The sequence below is a fragment of the Cebidichthys violaceus genome, unplaced genomic scaffold (genome assembly GCF_023349555.1).
Source record: "Cebidichthys violaceus isolate CVI_PGR_0920_01 unplaced genomic scaffold, fCebVio1.0.p SCAF_174, whole genome shotgun sequence".
Classification (NCBI taxonomy): domain Eukaryota; kingdom Metazoa; phylum Chordata; class Actinopteri; order Perciformes; family Stichaeidae; genus Cebidichthys; species Cebidichthys violaceus.
The window spans coordinates 466-20,166 of NW_027176345.1; the positions used below are offsets into that span (position 1 = coordinate 466).

At 39.9% G+C, this 19,701-nt stretch overlaps 2 protein-coding genes across 2 annotated transcripts; both read left to right on the forward strand.

The window, feature by feature from the left end:
- The first annotated feature begins 1,737 nt into the window (after positions 1-1,737).
- On the forward strand, positions 1,738-8,693 carry bdnf (brain-derived neurotrophic factor). The gene is made up of 2 exons (XM_068712794.1): positions 1,738-2,035; positions 7,272-8,693. The coding sequence occupies exon 2, from the start codon at positions 7,293-7,295 to the stop codon at positions 8,100-8,102; it is 810 nt and encodes a 269-aa protein (XP_068568895.1). The 5' UTR covers positions 1,738-2,035; positions 7,272-7,292; the 3' UTR covers positions 8,103-8,693.
- Positions 8,694-11,612: 2,919 nt separating this feature from the next.
- Positions 11,613-19,215, forward strand: lin7c (lin-7 homolog C (C. elegans)). The gene is made up of 5 exons (XM_068712799.1): positions 11,613-11,788; positions 13,129-13,247; positions 13,439-13,510; positions 13,644-13,853; positions 15,150-19,215. The coding sequence occupies exons 1-5, from the start codon at positions 11,752-11,754 to the stop codon at positions 15,315-15,317; spliced, it is 606 nt and encodes a 201-aa protein (XP_068568900.1). The 5' UTR covers positions 11,613-11,751; the 3' UTR covers positions 15,318-19,215.
- Positions 19,216-19,701: the final 486 nt, after the last annotated feature.

Consider the following 19,701-nt stretch of genomic DNA (forward strand, 5'->3'; position numbering starts at 1 on the left):
ATCTCACGCCTCAGTTCTGATGAAATAGTGGTTTAAGCAGTTTTCAGAAAGGCCGCTGGTTGCCTTATAAGAGGCCACCGCTGTCATACCTTTGTTTGACCCTCAGTCGAATGAGTCAAAAACATCCGAAACACTCTTCGCAACTCCTTTTTGCTTCCGGCTATTAGACACATTATTCATTTCATTCAGAAATTCAGTCCCCACATGCAAGCCAAAAGACTTCTCTTGAAACGCCACCTTCGGTTGTGTTGTATTAGCAGAAATGAGAGACCATGTTGTTGTTTTTGCTCTTCTAATGAGATGCCAAGTGATTTATTTATGAATTACTTGTTTGGAACAGCCCCCTTGTGCAGTGTGCTTTTTTGTATCCTCTTTGGAGTCATGTCGCTCAGTGATTGCTGATGCAACTCTTTGTCATCCAGAGTTTGCCCTCACCTCCTGTGAGCCTTCGGGGAGGGCTATATCTATCTTGGCATGTCCCGGGTGTGTTGGAGGTGGGAGTGACTCATTAAGCAGGTGTGAGCATCCACTCCCATACTGCTACATGCCAAACGAGAGCTCTCCAGCTCATAAGCTCGTGCAGGGAAGAATCATGATGGCAATATAGCAAACACATCACAATAAATCTTTGCACTGGACCTGGGCCAAGTCACAAGGATAATGAGCTGCTATTTCCCCATTATGCTCACTCTTGTATTCATCAGAGGTGGAGTTTCCAAACGTTCATCACCCATTGAAAGGTTGTGGCTCCACTGACATTTTTATTTGAATTCTGCATTATAAAGGGAATGAATTGTTCCCAGTTTGTTCCTGATGAGGGGAAACAAGAGCGTCAAGAAGCAAAAGCAGTTTCATCCTCCGAGTGAGCTCTGTGTAGGCCTATATAATTTAAACGTGTTTGCTGACATTTGGTTATAATAACCTGTGAAAGCTGGTTACTACACTGCAGAGCACTTGCAGGGGAGTCATCCATCTGTTGTGGAGATGGCTCACTTTAAAAGCAAGGAGAAGCAGAATTGTTTTCAGTAAGTTCACATCTTTGTTAGCCTCCAGTGCCTGTTGCCATCCAAATGTTTTAACACCATACAGCGCTAAAATTATAAGACTTCTCTGAGCTGAATTTCAGGGCCTTATTTATTATAGAAATGACTCAGGATCACACGTAGAGGACTTTATATGAGAAGAGTGTGAGAATCTTCTTGGGCTGTATCAAGGATGTTGGATCAGGATGCCTAAAATAGATTAGTGGGGACAAACCTTCACAAATACTCAAATACCTTCTTTCCTACAGCGTATTTTGATATAAAGTGCATATCCTCCTCACAATCCGCAGACCAGTACAAGAAACGCTGATTTCTAATTCTCTGAATATCTAATTTTACACAAAGAGGCTAACTCTAAATGGCACGGGGTGTATCACGACGTGGTGCGCGCTGTTACGCAAAAACCTTCACAAAATATGCCACCTCTTTGGTCTCGGTGAGCGAAATACGGAAGAGGAGAGTCTTCGCTCAGGCTTTACATCTTGCCAGACATTAGCGTTTGGATGCAGGCTGCACGGTATGCGGACAAACAAAGCACATAATGCACGCTGACAGCGCATTAATAGTTCCGCCTGGGGGCTGTTTAAACAGGAGTTTGGCGGCGACCAGTCAGCCAGCGGCAGGTCACATGTTGCAGCGTCATTGTGTAGTAAAGTTACTGTAGTTGCAAAGAGGCTCCTCATTTCAGCTCCAGAGGTCTCTCATCCCGTGGTGCTGCTGCTGCTGCGGCGTTTCAGCATGCGACAACTTCAGTTTCAGACGATCTCCAAAGGAGCCGTGCAGCCATGGGAGTGCATTACCTCATCCATGCAATTTCCACCATCAATAATTTAATCTATTTGCTCCAAAGCTGAAGAGATATCCTGAAGCTTGTCGGGAGAGTACAGAGAGGAGAATATCGCTTAAGTAAATTACTCAGGGAGTTGTCCGAAACATCCCAGATGACACTGCTGTCCTGTTGAATGGTCTGTTATACGACTGGGCAGTAAAAGGTATGTGTCTGTTTGTTTCTCGATAAGTTGTTTGAAGCACTTTGGCTTTGTTTGATGCTGCTTGAAAAAAAGACAGAGGTGCGTGTGCGTGTGTGTGTGTGTGTGTGTGTGTGTGTGTGTGTGTGGCGGGGGGGGGGGGGTTCTTAAAGTAGCTCGATCAAGTCCGGTTATCCTGCGAACAGACAGCGCCGCAGCCCGAGAGGGGATATGTGTAACCTTATCCTCTCGTTCATTAATAAAAAACGGAGTTATTATGTTGATTGGGTTTCCAGAGGAGAGCACGAGCTCAGCAGATGTAATCTCAAAGGGGGGGGGGGGGGGGGGGGGGGGGGGGCTGTTGTTTCATTATCAGAGCAGCCTTTACGAACGTGGCTTATTATTAGTTTTTCTTGTAAATCATAAAGTGGAAACAATCCAGCAGAGCACCTCCGTATGAAATAAGCCACGTTTGAACATTTAACGGCAACTTTCTACCCATAAGGAACTCAAACTTTTATTTTTTATAGTGTACACAGAACTATATTATAATCTCGGACCCTCCTGCTCTGTGAATACAACAAAAAATCTAGACAGTTTTTGTATGGTTGTGTTGGAGGGGGGGGGGGGACTTTGATGAACTCATTAAGACTTTATAGGGAACCCGAGACCTAAACGCCCAGCTACGTCGGCCAACATACACGGTTGGATCTACTTCTTGGTGTTGTGTGCTCGCACTGAATCTTCAAATTACTGGCCAGAATGATTAAAATAAAGTCCCATTTATAGAGCGGTGGAAAGCTGGCTGAGCTTTGACAACTCTGTGTGAAAATATCTGGATCATAGCAGCACACACGTAGATGAGAGGGTTTAATGATGAAGTAATGATGTACTTTCCAAAAAATGCACACTAGGGCCACATTTATTGTCAGAGTTGTGACTAAGTACCATATAAGTGAACTTTACAGCGTATTATGCAGCGGAAATTAGGCAACAATAAATTATGTACAACCAACACTGTCTTATTATCTATCTATCTATCTATCTATCTATCTATCTATCTATCTATCTATCTATCTATCTATCTATCTATCTATCTATCGTGTTTCACAGGAGGGAGGGAAAGAGAGAAGGGAGGGAGGTGGAGGGGGGGTTGAAAGAGAAGGAGCTCCTATTATTTCACGGTCTCACACACCATCTAGTGTTCAACGCGTGGAACTGCAGCACCGTTCCTTCGGAGCTGTTGGCCTGTTGGTTGTGTTAGTGGTCAGGTTCCAGAATCGGTGATTCGTGGGTTAAATGTAACTATTTTTTTCTTTACACTTTAATATTACGTGTAAGAGTACTACATTAACACAGACGCAGCACGTTTAAGGCGGTCAATTAGGATTTTACCACACTGCCCTGTGTTGCTGCTGAAGTCTCTCAATTGCCCACTGCTGCACAGTGTGGGAGGGAAGCAGCACTCATTTGGATAGCACATATCACTCAGCAGCTTTTTGAATGCCGGGCTGTCTGTGGCAGTGGCTCGGGGTTGGCCAGGAGGCCAGGTATAATCCCTTAGTGATGCTCATCTATTACTAAACGTGCTCTGAAACTGTGTCAGATTGAAAACAGATCTCAAGGAGGCGAGCTTCCACATGTGTCAGCCATTACTGCAGACAAACTCTAATTGCCTTTTTTTTAAGTGCTGCATTGTGGCACACGAGGGGTCCTCAGGTAGAAATTTGGATATCATGTGCTGCATGTTTCTCTTCTGAACATTTGGCAGTGTGCGCTGGGCACTTTGAACGTGACAAAACATGTTGCTAGGTAAATAGCTCTAACCCGACACGCTTCTTGAGGAATTGAACAAAGACGGATGCCCACAAGGGAGCAAGAATGAGGAACCAATGTTGCTATAGGTCGTACATTTCTATTCAAATGTAGTGGGCACATTTTCCTTCTTTCATCTCCTCTGTTTGATGTTTATTTTCCTTTCTAACGGTTCCTAAGATATTATGCACGCTGTTCATGAAGATGAAGCCATAAAGTGTGCTGACATGTGCTTGGAGGCTTAGGAACATTACTGAATGTGTAATAATACCAGTCTTTTCATGCTTTAGAGACACTTTTCAGCATCTGTCAAAGGGGGCATTTATCACTTTAATCCCCACCTGGCACAAAGAATAAATGCGAGTATAAGTTACATATCCCCACCATACAGCCACGCTCTCAAAGCAGATGAACAGGTGGTCATCTAGAGACGTCAAAGCCAAACAGTAGACAGAGTACGCACACTCACCTGCTCCTATTGTTCTGGGTGTGTTGTCTGGAATAAAGGCGTGTTTGCAGCGGTTATTGCAGGCTTTTGTCTTCCTGTTATCTCATGTTAAGTGATTTACGTTTATAGATAAGAGAACTGTCATATTTGGACAGCCATGACACTTAGTTTATTATGTGACACAGCTGGATTGTTGGGCTCTATCTGGATTTCATTTACAAACGATATGATTTCAACAATAACACAAGGCAAAAGACACAAGATAAAAGAAACGGCACTGTGCCCAGCCACCTCCTTGTGTTAGATTTTTTTATAATCAAACCGCTCGTCACAAAGTTGGCCCAGAGGCTCCAAAAAAGTACATTATATTCCAAACATTCCTCCATATGTTGTTCTGCCCTCGCTCTATTATTCATGCTCATTGTGTTAACTCGCAAGCCGCTTTTTCATTAACTGCGAAATCCAGCAGTGCACATAAAATGTTCCTTCACTGGATGTATAAAACAAGAGCGAACCAATCAGTTGTCACATTTAGCCTCTAGTAGATATAAGCCAGAGATTCTCCGCCAGTCCCACAGCAATTAAATGATTCATTGGCTTTATCGCATTTTAACAGGATGTTGATTGAGAGCATAAGCCATATTGATTGTCCTGATGGAAACAGGAAATCACAGAGATAGAAATAAAATCATTTGTTGTTCCCGGTGTGAGGATTCCCGGGGGAGCAGCATGCAATTGCACACTGTTGAGTGGCATTACCCCCAGCAACCTCCTCCCCTCCATTCTCTCCCCTATGGAGACCTGGAAGAGACGTCATCTGTGGTTGTTATGCTGCGAAATGACGCTGGCAGTCTCTCCACCCCCTGCTACTGCAATATTACCCCTGTGGTCTGTTACGGAAGATGCAGCACTCATCGTCTGCACCATTTCCAGCATGAAGTTTGACGCCTAACAGTAATCAGCCCTCTGCCTTCATTTCCGTCATGTGGAAGTGGAACCATTTGAGCGTGATGCTGATAATAATATCAGCCTAAATGCATCCTACACATAAAGCTCGTGACTGGCCTCGATCCCGTAAACCTACATGATTTTCTGTGCTGGGAAGCCTCACAGAGATTTCATTGTTATCAGGACCGAAAACCTTAGCAATATTGAGGGGTTACTAAGCTTGATAAATAGGCTTTTATTAACAGTATTTAATTAAAATTTGATAATTAGCTCCTTTGTCCTCATTGTTGTTTTAATTGGTGAGAGGAAAAATACCCCCATCTCCCTGCAAACATATCCAAGCCAGCCCCTCCCCATGCCCTCCCCCCAACACACACACTCACACACTCTGGAGATGCACGTCACCGAGCTCAGGGAATGAGTGGCTCATTAAGAAGAAGGATGTGATATTCTGAATAGAGACTGTGAGACTCCCAGCACATCTATTTATAGACGAGATATCTCTATGGCAGTCACTGTGGTGTTGGTTAATTGCAGCCACGGCCCCTGATACCAATTAAGAATGAAACAAATGCTTTTAAGGTGGGGTTTTCGCTCCTCCCTTACTGTAAAGGTCCTCATGTCCGTCCTGAGTGGAGGCAGAGTGTGTTTGCTCGCTGTTTTTTTTTCCTGTATCAAGTTGGGACATGCAGAGTGCAGTCAAAGCCTCGGTCAGGCTATTTTTAAATGAGCCCCTGTGGAAAGCAAGATCTAGATTTTCTTTTCATTATGGTTGCTTTTATATCTCGGGCTGTTGGATGTCCATATCATTGATTTGCTGTGAATCTTAGAGCTTCTGAAAGGTAAGGGATGCATATATGCTCAGGCAATGTATATATACTGTATATATATATTTCCGCTACACCTGGCTCGATGTGGATTGCACCCCCCCCACCCCCCCACCCCGGCAGTGCTTCGCTTCTCTTCTGACATTTGATTTTCTCCAGATTGGTACTTCACAGTGCAGCGAGGATGACACATCTTTCTGTCTCTCAATTTCCGCATGACATCCTGTTAGTTCATCCTGCAGTGCTCTCGTCATCCACCTACCAAAAACAAACAGTGTCCCTCAACAAACTCCTGATGCCCGTACATGACTCGAAGGGATTAGTATCAGACCTGTCCTACAGCACAGACCAGTTAAAAAACAGCCAGTAAGTGCTGTCCATGAGGGTTGATAATGATGATTTTGTTAGTGAGGTAATGTCTAAGCCAAAAGATAATACATGAGCTCTTAAAACAAACAAAACCATATCCTTATGTCAACACATGCAGAGCCTGTCCTAATTTTGTGTCAGTTTACGGTTGACCCTCACGTGTTTGGAGCCCAATGTGTATCCATTTTCCGTCAATTTAATGGTCAATGTATTATGAAATCTTACAACTTTCCCTAAGTAACATCATGTTTAACAAATATGGACATCTGCCTTGTCCTTTATATAGTTTAAAACAGTAGGGGAAGGTCTGAGCTTTCAAAACTAACAACACAACACAATGATTCAGGCAGTGAGGGATGAATTACTGGTTTGGTCGTTATATCCCTCCAAGTTCTAGAAACAAACTGCACAGTTTTAACACACCTTTTATTTTTTATTTTTTGTAAATCTCATGAATAGTAACAAGCCTGTTAGGATGAAGGGACATCTATTTGTGTGTGATCTTATTTTTTGTAATAAGCATCTTTTTGATGCTCAGCACTGCTTTTGCACACAGCTGCCAAAAAATAAAAATCTAAGCCAGACCTCACATAGGAACAGAGTGATTACAGTTTGCAAACATTTTGAAAACACTGATGACTCAGTTGAATAAAAAAGCGTTTTGTGATTATTCCAAAGCAACTGGCTCTCCTCTTGGCTTGCATAGAAAGGGTAGATGGTGTAAATAAGAAGAAAGGTTTACATGGTGCGTTATGGATCAAGAATAAGCTAACTTCATTGAAAATGCTCTTTGACTAACAGTTTTGTTCTCTCCCCCTCCCCTTTTGTCTTCTGTCTTTTTCTCCCCCTCCAGTTCCACCAGGTTAGAAGAGTGATGACCATCCTGTTCCTTACTATGGTTATTTCATACTTCAGTTGCATGAGAGCTGCGCCCCTGAGAGACGCCCCGGGCATGCGGGGCCATCGGACGGAAGGCTACTTGGGCGCCGCTGCGACGGCCACACGAGGCCACGGGACTCCACAGAGTGGTGGTGGGCCAGGCCAGCGCGGGGAACTGCCCTCACTCACAGACACCTTTGAGCAGGTGATAGAGGAGCTGCTGGAGGTGGAGGGAGAGGCGGCACAGCTGGGACAGGGGGCTGATGAGAGCCAGGGAGGTGGGGGCCCATCGTCTTTGGTCACCACAGAGACCAAGGATGTCGACCTGTACGACTCGCGGGTGATGATCAGCAACCAAGTGCCTTTGGAGCCGCCGTTGCTCTTTCTTCTGGAGGAATACAAAAACTATCTGGATGCCGCTAACATGTCCATGAGGGTGCGGCGACACTCCGATCCCTCGCGGCGCGGAGAGCTCAGTGTGTGTGACAGTATTAGCCAGTGGGTGACAGCTGTGGATAAAAAGACGGCAATAGACATGTCTGGGCAGACAGTTACCGTCATGGAAAAGGTCCCTGTCCCCAATGGCCAGCTGAAGCAATACTTTTATGAGACCAAATGCAACCCCATGGGGTACACAAAGGAGGGCTGCAGAGGAATAGACAAGCGGCATTATAATTCCCAATGCAGGACAACCCAGTCCTACGTGCGAGCGCTTACCATGGATAGCAAAAAGAAGATCGGCTGGCGGTTTATAAGGATAGACACTTCATGTGTATGCACATTGACCATTAAAAGAGGGAGATAGTGTATAAAATGTATAGATTTTATTGAAGAGTTTAAAAAAGAGAATAAAGAGAAAATATCTATTTGTATATATACATAACAGGGTAAATTATTCCGTCAAATGAAAATTTTATGGACTGCATGTAAAAAAAGATGAAGTTTATACAGTAAAAGTGATACTACAGTCTATTTATTGAACATATTCATGACCTTGTAAACAATTAAAAAAAATCTGATCAGTCATTTGCGCCCAGTTTAAATTACTATATTACATCCCTCAAGACATTGTGATTTGTTTACGTTGCCAAGAATTAGAAAATGAAGGAGAAAAAAAGGCAAGGAATGAGAGGGGACAGTTCCATCTTCAAAAAGCTTGCATGCTGCTTCAATTGTGAATTGAGAAATTCTCCACTTACAAAAAAGGATACGACGCTGACCAAAAAACATTCCGTTTACATATTCAGCAGAAAACAATTTTCCTCTCAAGTAATTTATCTGTTTACTGTTCTAAACTTCTCAAGGTAATGTTGGACTTACATACTATGTCAAGGTGCTGTTGTCAAAGCTTTGCTGTTTATTTTTTTATCCCCACCAGAGGACAAGATATATATAAAAAAATAATTTATATATATATATATACGTATATATATATACATATATATATATATATATATATATATATATATATATATGTATATATATATATATATGTATATATATATATATATATAATATATTCATTGACATGTTTCTGGGTTAATATTATTCATTTTGTATGTTGTGAAGTTGTTTGCAATATTAAACTGAAATATTTGAAGAAATAAAAATATAGGCAACTGAAAAACAAAATCAATGTCGATAAAGTTTCAACAGTGCATTTTCGAGCAGGATAAACTTTATTATACAGACAGGAAGGCGGGGAAGAAGGCATGGCACACACATACATACACACTCATGCACATGCAAAGAATTTGCTACCAACCAAAATTACCAAATTAAAATGCATGACCGGGATGCTCGATAAATTTGAAGGCTGCAAGAAAAAAATCATATTTTCAGTAGCAGAGGAGTCAATGCATTCGGTTGTATTACTAAAAGCAATAATGACAGTGTTATGGGTGGAAAGAATGTATATTTTGCAGCTCTTCGTGTTATTCAGCATTATAATGAGGAGGGAAAAAGTTTTAAAATACTCCTAAACCACTTCCTGCTCCCCACCAGCACATTACTTACACAAATGTACTGAATGTCCTTTCATACTTTGGTGTTTATACACTTTTTCAGTGATTTACTTGCTGCACATATAATTTACAACTACAAGAACTTAGACTAAGTACAAGTAGGCTGAGTTTCGACAGTGACACATACATATGTGTACATTAAAAAGATACACCTGATATGACATGGTAATCCCATCTTTAAATCTTCTACAAAAGTACAATCACCCAGATTTGATGCAGCAGTACATTTACTGTGATCGGAAGGAAAAAGCCTGGTTTGTCATCTGGGTTAAAGACTACTGCAACTTCGTATCTCCAACAGATTATAACTCGCGTTGAGCATTTCGTAATGAGAACCCCTTGCTTTCCAAGTCCGGATGCCATAGTTTAAGGTCATAGCAGGATAACAATTAAGCATGTTCACTTTGCATCTTAATATCATCAATCACGTCCCATGGTGTGACATACTTCAGAAAGAGAAGACACTCATATAAAAAAGCAGATACAAAGCTTCATCAAAGGCTTCAATTATGTCTTATATTTGTGTTACGTGTGATCTCAACCGCCTCATTTTACTTCTTCATCATCAACCTGAAGGTAAGTGTGACCTCTGAAGAGAACCGGATCTGGCATTTTGAGATTTGGAAAACAAATTGCTGCAAAGAGAAAACTTTTTTCATGAAGCAAGGAAAAGATGTTCCACTTTCTTCTCTATTTGTCTCGGATTCTCCAGAGGAGGCTGATGAAGATGCTGTGAGTTACTTTTTTTTATACAGAAGCTTAGAAGAAATAGAAAGTATATTTGCCACCTCTGAGGAAGATGACTAGCATGCAGTAGTGTCTCTCAAATGATCTATTGTCATGAATCACCCAGTAAAATGTTATTGTCATGGCTGCACTAACCAAGTAAGAATTAAAAAAGTATTTAGTTATCCTACAGGAAGACAAGCAGTTGTTCTGCCTTGCTTTTCACAGAAAGTCCACTCTATAATTTAAATGATCTAATACAATTCAAACAACGTGCCAGAGCACTAACACATTTTCAGCATATAGGACAATGATTCAAACCTTTCTCCATGTATAATAGACAAGGTATTCTGAGCTGCTCCATCTATCATGAGTAGGAGCCTCTAGCTGTTTTTGTTGAACAAAGCATCAGTAAGAGAAAACTGCTATCCCCTAATCAAAGTGACTCTGAAAAGACTAGTTGTTTTTCCGTCTGAATGAAACAGATATTGTCTTTTGTGATCATAAATCAACCATGTGAATAGATCTTACAGTATGATTTAGCATTTGTTTAATCAAGAGATGTGGCTGACGCTTAAAGACAAAAACAATGAGCCTTTTGTATTAAAAAAAAAGACTATATCCTGCTGCTCCACTACATTCAAGTGTGTTGTGCCTCTGGCCGCACCCCAATCAGTGATGTCACAGCAGGTGTATTTCATCAGACGTCAAAGGCAAACACTTTGTGAGTCATCACCGGGGTGTGGTCAGATATGAGTCAAGCTTGAAAGTTTCCGCCCCCCACATGGAGCAGTGCAGCAGCAGTTTTCTGCAGATTTAGGTACTGGAGTCTCAATATGTGCTGCAACCAGTAGAGAGCAGCAGAGAGAATAATCCTCCTAGCTGTCAGGAAATAGCCACAGAACATTCTCGTTGTTCCCTTGACACTTATACACAGGATATTATGTATTAATCCCTTGAGCTATGATCATCTGTATATAGGTGCAGCACAGCTGTTAAAGGAATGACGCACTAACACATAGATTTCTGTTGTTTGTTTGATTGTTTGATTGTGAAATGGGTCTGGGATCATAGTGGGCACCTTTCCTCACATTTTTCCTGAATGCTGCGAGGAGACCTGCAGTGTAAACACAACACAAAAGGTTCATATTCCATGTGCGCATTACACAAAACTTACACAACCAAATACCTATACTTAAAGTTAAAGATGAGTCACTGTGACATATCCAACATTCAGAATGGGAATCAACTCCAGAAATAAAATATGCACCAAGGCACTCGAGCATTAAGAAGGATGGGTTCTCAAGGATATAAATAACTTCCATTATCCACTACACTAAGCCATGGGCCCTTATTGTGATATATGTACGGTATTACATAAATACTTAAATACGTCTGGGTTGTTTGAAAATAAAATATTGACCTATTCGCATTAGTTTGGAAAGATGCCTTCAGTGGTGCCTCGGAGCATCCATAACTATGGGAAAACAACATGACTTTGGTGGGTAATGAGTTATGGACTTTACGAGTAGTACATGAACGCATCATGACACTGGCAACTAGCCTAGCCGGCTAACTTGGCTAATCTGATTTATCGTCTCGGTTAAGCGCACGTAACGTTAGCCGGGATTACCATATTTCCTTTTCCATATCCAGTGTTTAACGCAAAAACTACCTGACATTAAATAGCCACTTGTTTCAAGAATGGCGTCGCTTGGGGAGCCCGTGCGGTTGGAAAGAGGTAAATTTAATTGGCTAGCTAGTGTTAGCTTAGAAGTATTTGTTGTGATCCATGGCGACATTAAACTAGCTTAGCGTTAGCCACACAGAGCTGGTGATTATCGGTACTTTCTTGTTTATCGTTAGTGAGCCAATAATGTCCAGCTGGTAGCCAGTGTTTCTGACTATGGTTAATATATATTTATAGTCACCGAGCGAGAGTAACGATAGTTTTTACAGCTACATGGTTGTACTTAGCGCACTAGCTAACTCGCTAATACCAGTGACAACACACAGTAATCAGTTAACCTAACGGTAGCTGGTTTGGTAAAAGCTTCAACGTATGTTCATTAAAGTTTCATGCACCTTTTTGCACAAGCTTCATCATCAGCAGCAAGAATGAGCCGGACATATTTATATAGCTGACTCAGTCTTTCTTTTAATAACAAGCTGACATTAGTTCATGCTGTGTCTGCTAATAGTTTGTTTTTTGTTTTTTTTAATTTAAACAAGCCCCAACACATGTACGTTAATGTTAACTTAGACCGAAGAACATAAGACACGTCAACATTGGTGAAACTGAAACGTTGAAGGAAGTTGTAGCTAATGATTTAATCAGCCTACGTTACAGTAGCAGTTAGCACAGATTAACAGAATAATTACCTTTCTTCATTCTTTAATCGGAAAAACATATAAACAGAATATTGGAGGGAAAAGGCTCACACTTGTTTTTGTCCGTATTGCAATTTCACGTGGTTATTTATTTTGACAGAGCAGCAGATATTATTTGCCCCATCTCTTTGTGGTGGTGGAGGCAATTATTATACACTCATCTGTGAAACATGAAGTTAATGATATTAACTTTGAAATGTACTTATACAGTACATCATTTAGCTAATGTCCTCACTGTGGGACTAATAAAGGATTAACTTATTTTATATCTTGCTTTGGAGTGTTATACTTTGGAAGTTGCTCTATTGACACGTGTAGATTCTTAACAGTTAATTATTATTTTTATTATTTTTTCATTTATGGTATATTAACAGTGATGTAAGCCAAGACAAGCTTCCTCACAGGGACAAAGTATTTATCACCAGAACAAATGTAGTGCAAGTCGAGGTAAATTTAATCTCAGACTGACTAAAGTCATGTTAACTGACAGAAATTATCATTACATCATTTTAAACTTGCATTCAGTGGTAACAACAAGCATTTGCGAAGCTTATTTATAGTTTCTTTTTAGCGTTACATTGGTACAGATTTAGTACTGACATTAACACTCAAAACAGTCATTGTGAATGTCTCAATTTGCAGATATCAATGACGACCTTGACGGTGGTGTATGTGTGTTCTTGTTGACAGATATTAACCGTGCTGTTGAACTGCTTGATAAGCTCCAAAGGACGGGGGAGGTGCCTCCCCAGAAGCTGCAGGCGCTGCAGAGGGTCTTACAGAGTGAATTCTGTAACGCTGTCAGAGAAGTGAGACCCGTTGACTTTATTATTTGTAAAACACAAAACTGTGAGATGGTGTTATTTCACTTTTCTCCCCTGGTGTTAAACTAATGTGTTTTAAAAACAGGGTTTGGTTTAATGACTTTGTGTTCACCATTTGGAAATGTGGCAGCTGTTCCTGGGATGTGACAAAATATTGTCCAACAATGTCTCTTCAGGTTTATGAACATGTGTATGAAACAGTGGACATCAACAGCAGCCCTGAGGTCAGGGCCAACGCCACCGCTAAGGTATACCCAACTCAAATAGCATCTTTCAGACCATTTGTTTTTTTTAAAGGTTGAACACTTTAAATTGTGTGTGGAGAGCGAGAAATACAAAGCATTTGCAATGGTTGAATAACACCACTTTGTTCATTTGTAGGCAACTGTGGCGGCTTTTGCAGCAAGTGAGGGACACTCACACCCACGTGTCGTGGAACTGCCCAAAACAGAAGAAGGCCTGGGTTTCAACATAATGGGTGGAAAAGAGCAAAACTCTCCTATATATATCTCACGGATCATCCCAGGAGGCATCGCTGACCGGCATGGAGGCCTGAAGAGAGGCGACCAGCTTCTCTCTGTCAATGGGGTGGTACGTTCAACTAACAGCATCAAGACTTACTCCAGGATGTTAAAAGTGAAGCTTTAGCATGAAACGCACTTCAGCTGATCTTTTTGTAAACTGGGCTTCATTATTCACCAGGTGATAAACTAAACACTTTAGCAATTAGGGCAGATTAACAATTTAAAACCTTGTAGATTTACTTCTCCGCTTCAAGTCAGGTCATTTTTTATTTTTATAGCTCAATATCATAAATCACAAATTTGCCTCAAAGGGTTTTACAGTCTGTACAGCAAAGGACACCCTATGTTCTTAGACTCTCTCCAAAGTTCACCTCTGCTTCTTCTGCATACAGCTGAGTTGAGCTTTAACTTGTAACTCTCATGTGTTCAGGATACTTTCCAACAAAGTTGGACTGAGGTGTCTCCAGAATCAGGCAACAGAGATGCAATTTTATCATCATGTTGGTGATGATTTTGGTTATTTTCATCAGTCCCTTTGCACACTAAAGTAGCACGAAGCAGATGTCAGAAGAACTAAGTCTTAAAGGTACAGAGTAGAGTTTTTTTATGTGTTGCTATGGAGCAATGTTTTCAGAAGTAGGCCCTTGATTTGTCAGTGGGGATATTCAAACATTCCCCCGTGTATGTAGGTGACGCATATTCAGTCCTGCCCATGGTGTTACTCTATTCCACTAGGTGGTTGTAAGCATCATGGCCAATAAAGCGCCAACAAAAGCAGAGGAGGAGACTGCTAGAAAGGCAAATATGGATGTAAACGATAAAGGTTTCAAATCCTTCTGAGAATTGCTGCCTCTAAGAATGGTTTATGAGGAAGGGAATTGCATTCAACATGTTTTATAGGCTTAAATAATGCACGCAATGTGTTTTGTTGAGAAACAGTGAATTTAAACATACAGTTATTTGTTTAAAAAAAACCTCCACACGGCAGCACTCTGCAGATGTGCTTAGTTAGTTTAAAATTCCAGGATCAGCCAATAACAATCATCAGATTGTTGTATAACATAAACAGATTTTGTTTATTGCTCAGTTTATTCTCCCATTTAAAATTTCCAAATTCCAAATGTTTATATGGGTAAGTTGAACCAGGCTGCCAAACCGTATGATAGTTTTATGGTCACTCCAATTCCTATAAAGCATTGAGGTTATTGTTTCTTCCATAGGTTACGACATAACGTGTTACATAACAATTGCCCACTGTATATTGCTTTTTGTATTATGAAGCTATAAAAACAGTGGACTTTACAGCGGTTGTTATTCCTCTTTGTGGTTAAAATCTTACGGCATGTTTCTGTGTTTTTCCCAGAGTGTGGAAGGTGAGCACCACGAGAAAGCTGTGGAACTCCTCAAAGCAGCTCAGGGCACAGTGAAGCTGGTAGTAAGGTACACCCCCAAAGTCCTCGAGGAAATGGAGTCACGCTTTGAGAAAATGAGGTCGGCGAAGCGCCGGCAACAGAACAACTACCCCCAGTAGGATTTATCTGTGTTGATGCCCAGCTCCCATGTCTCTCCTCCTCTAGCCTTCTGGCCATGTATTCTGGCCTCTCTTTTTTATCTCCCTGCCCCAAAAAATGCTTCACACACACACACACTCAAGTTTTTAGATTCAGTTCCTACTCACATATACTCTATATCGTGCTTCTACCCTTTTCTGTAGCATTTTTTAATATTTGCCATTGTTACACTGGACACGACAACTCTAGACAAACATTCTAATGATCATGATTGTCAGTGTAGGTGGTCACTCACATGTGTGCATTATTTTTGAATTGACAATTTGAATGCAACTCTGAATGCTTTTGAGACCAACTACACAACTCCTTTAAATGGAAAGGTAGTGTTTTTAATTCTTTTATCACAGCCACTACCAAGTGCCTCAGGGCAAACATGTGTATCTTATGTACTGTGTTCACCGTTATGTTTTTATTTTTGATGGTTTAAAGTCAAGTACTGGTAATTAAATGCTTGTGGCAGGAATTACTAAATCCTTTGCATCTGTTATTTTCAAAGATTCAAATTTATATAAATACATGGTGGCATTTGTAGAAACCCTTTAATTGTGCAAACTCAGAAAAGATATTTTTATTGCCGCTCTACAGGCAATGTCCGGAGAAGGGAAGCTTTGGAGGAGTTGATAAATGTTTTAATTGGTTCAAAAGAGACAGCTGTATGCTGGATAATAAGGGGAACCACTGAAAGGACACTTCAAAACAAAAATGATGGATTATCTATTTTTCTCTGGGCTTACATTTATAGATTTCTAACGTCATACCACGCTATAAATAGCTCAGCAGGCACTGTAAGTGATGTAATGGGGTCTCAGCAACTTTTGAACTAAATTGCTGCAGCCACAGAGACTCACATTTCTACTTTTAATAAAGTAATAAACCTTCATAAGCAAATACGTGCTGTCAGCATGACATGAGATAAAAGCCTGTTCAGCTTCTCTTTAATTTGTCTTGACGTAAATCAGGAATGTATTATATGTCATGTTTTTCTTCTTTTTACCAGGTGCAGTAGTTAGTTACTGAACAATATCAAACAATCTCTTTGGTCACAATAATGCCTAATGTGAGTTTTCGTCATTGTTTTGATGACTTTAATGGCTGATGATATACGGCTACTTCATATTCAGATTTTACACCACGTTTAAGGGATTATCCTGTAATTCTGCTGCATTGGCATATTTTATTTTTCTGTCAGTTTTTAACATTTTGTTTAACAACGTCTTGCAGAACGTCTTAAATGAAACATTCACTTCATTTGAACATTTATTTTTACCCTGGTAAATCTTTAACTGGTGCTGGGATAAGACGTATCGAAACATGTCTTGAAATTTAAATAACCATTTATTTCATGATGCTTTCACTCAAACAAGAGTTAATGTTTTATTAATACGTTAAAACTGTTTCTGACCTGCATGTCACTACAGACTTATTTCCGTATCTTTTTGTCATTCTTCTATCATCACTAACAGTCTTTGCTCCATTAAAGCCAACATTTTAATGGCACCTATGTACTTTGTATGTAATATACAAACAGCACAATATTTAAAAAATAAGAATGATTTGACATTTTGTTACTGAATACTGCCAAACATTCAACTTCCTGACAGGCAGGTTTAAGCAGGCTAATGTCGAAACAGTGTGAATGTCCCCCAACATACTGTTCATGTAGACCTTCCTCCCATATTTACAACACTTACAAAGTTCTTTTTTTATAGTTTTAAAGCGTTTGCTGAGTGCATGTTTAGCTATAATATGAATGTTCCTTATTATGATGTGGAATATTAATGCTTTTTAAAAAACTTTCTCAAATCCTACACTTGCAACATGTCAATCAAACAAGTCTGCAAGTCATGGTTTTCTTTCAAACATTTTTATGATTCAAACAAACATGAGTTTGAGACTTTTCTTGCTTTCCCAGCGAGGGTAAAACTAATAAGTAAGTTTCAGTATAAATGGCTGTTAGAGGAACAACTAAATGTGTGTTTTATTTAACACAATGTGAACTAGGCTTTGGCTGATTATTGTCCAGTCTCAGGATCAACACATCACATCATTGAGACAGGAAAGTAGTGAAGATAGACTTGATGGGTGTGAAGTCGGGTTAGATGGATGGTGGATAAAGTAACAAACACAATGTATGGAAGCAGGAACACGCTTCAGTCTCTTTGAATGGCGTCTTCAACTGACTCTCCTCACGTTGAACCGTTCCTCAGAAATGAATTCCCTTTAATGCAGTTTAGTGTTAAATGGATTTCCAGTTAAGTCGTGACCGACATGATATTATTGAGCTGATTAAATAGTTGTGCAGTTTTTGTGACAAATGCATCTGAAATTAGGTCACCGATTGGCTGTGTAGGTGCTTTGGTGATGTTTTTGTTAAGTTATCCACCATCTATTAACATACAGTAAGGGAACTAAATAATAGTTATAATAATTGGAACTAAAATGGCTGTTTGCAGAAGTTAACGATGGAGCAAACAAATTGCTCTTTGTTTATTTTCTTTTGTTTGTTACAGTCGCTCCATAATGTCCATTGTTAAGCTTAAAGTCTACTGTTCCGTTAAATGTCAGGTTTTATCTTCACTCCAGTTGGTGGGAGGTATCTTTGCCGGATTGTACGTTACTTTAATATTGCTTTAAATATTGCAAGACAAAAGTGATGATACACCTAGAGCACATAGCCCGTTCTATTTTAGTGGGTGTGCTCCCTGTAATCTATTACTCCTTTAAGAAAAATGCAGGAATTTTGGAACAAGGTATAAAATAAAACAAGCGCACTGCAAAAAATGGATGCAAAATCAATTATCTATGCAAAGTCATTTAACAAACTTTGGAAATATCCTATAATGGTGCAAAATAGTTTTATTGCAGAATGTTATTGGAAATCACTGCTTTAAGGCTGTGTGGACAAATGTCTGTTTGGGAATGCTGCACTTCGACACATTGGAGTTAAATTATCTTATGAGACATTTACAATGTTTGTAACTTTCTCATATTGATCATCAAGTAGTTGCAGTAAAAGTCTCCATTTGACATTAGCCTTGCTATCTAATTAATGATGGTCGGGATGTGTGGTTAGCAATAGACCATTCCATAGGCTACTGTGGGCATACTTTTGTTTTGAGGCAGAGAGTCTGGGTGTACATAGAAGTCGAAATGTCTTAATATAATGTATTGATTGTTTTATTCACCATTAGCTATCTAGATTCACTGCTTATGCACATGAATAGTAAATCAGGAAAACATGTAATGAGACTTGGTATTGATATTGCACAGTCACACTCACCACTGAATGTCACTGACCATTGTCTAACTTGGTTGCAAAATTTTGTGAAGTACCTTTCAAGTTTCTACCAGTTTCCCATGTCTATATATTGGAATGGTCAATAGAGTATTTTTTATAATAGCTTTCTTTTGATATTTTTCTCAAGTTTTATAAGTGATTTTCCTAAAAACAAATACCAGGAATAATTGGTACTTCCATTTTGACTACAGTGTACCAGGGCCATGTCAGCAAAGTGTCTCTTAAAGCAGCGCTGCTGTTGGACTTCGGTCTCCTGACGGTGTGAATGTTGGAGATGAACTGCCCTACATCAGCCCCTCTTTTCTGAGCTCTGAACTGATTTGTCTTTTCTTTCTAGTACCAAGACCAAAATTGCAACATTTGTGAAAACTTTGATGATGTTTTGAAATATTTGAGTCTGTGCTTGTTTAGGAGTATCACCTGTAGGCTATGTTGTGTTATTTTGTGTTCTGGTTTCTTACCCAGTTTACTGTGTTACATTGATGTGGAATGTAAAATGTTGTGATGTAGAATAAAATAACAGTTGAACTAAAGACTAAATAAACTGCTTAAATATTTGACTTCTGAAGGTATTTTGAACTTCTTTTACACTCTATATTTATTTTTATTTTTAGGCTTAAACGCACGCAATTACAGGCTGCAAAAAGTCTTCACTCTTGATGTCTGACACATACTGTAAGTGTTGGGTGTTTTATGGAAAATCTGCATCAAGTACGCGACACACGGTAAGAGCTCTTTCTGATGTAGAGTGACATATTACATTTTAGCTATCAAATACTGTTGGAGGAGTAGAACGGTGGTTCTAAAACCCGGGAATGAGTCCACATTTTTGCACTACCGGTTTCCTTGTCAATGTGTTTGGTTTTTTTTACCGTTTTTTGATTAGATGCCTAAAATACGGTCTGTGGTTAACATAAGCTCAAGAGATTTAAAAATGTTGCTTTACGATATAAAATACATCAGTAAATACCTCCTGACAGCAGCTTGAATGATGTGTATTCATGTTATTGGTTTCTTGGACAGTGATTGGGACCTTTTAATATTGC

Bases quoted from the DNA above. Each gene is read 5' to 3' on its own strand.
- bdnf (XM_068712794.1), top strand. From the start codon at position 7,293: ATGACCATCCTGTTCCTTACTATGGTTATTTCATACTTCAGTTGCATG.
- lin7c (XM_068712799.1), top strand. From the start codon at position 11,752: ATGGCGTCGCTTGGGGAGCCCGTGCGGTTGGAAAGAG. The intron at 13,248-13,438 runs GTGAGACCCGTT...ATGTCTCTTCAG, and splicing joins TCTGTAACGCTGTCAGAGAA to GTTTATGAACATGTGTATGA. The intron at 13,511-13,643 runs GTATACCCAACT...GTTCATTTGTAG, and splicing joins GGGCCAACGCCACCGCTAAG to GCAACTGTGGCGGCTTTTGC.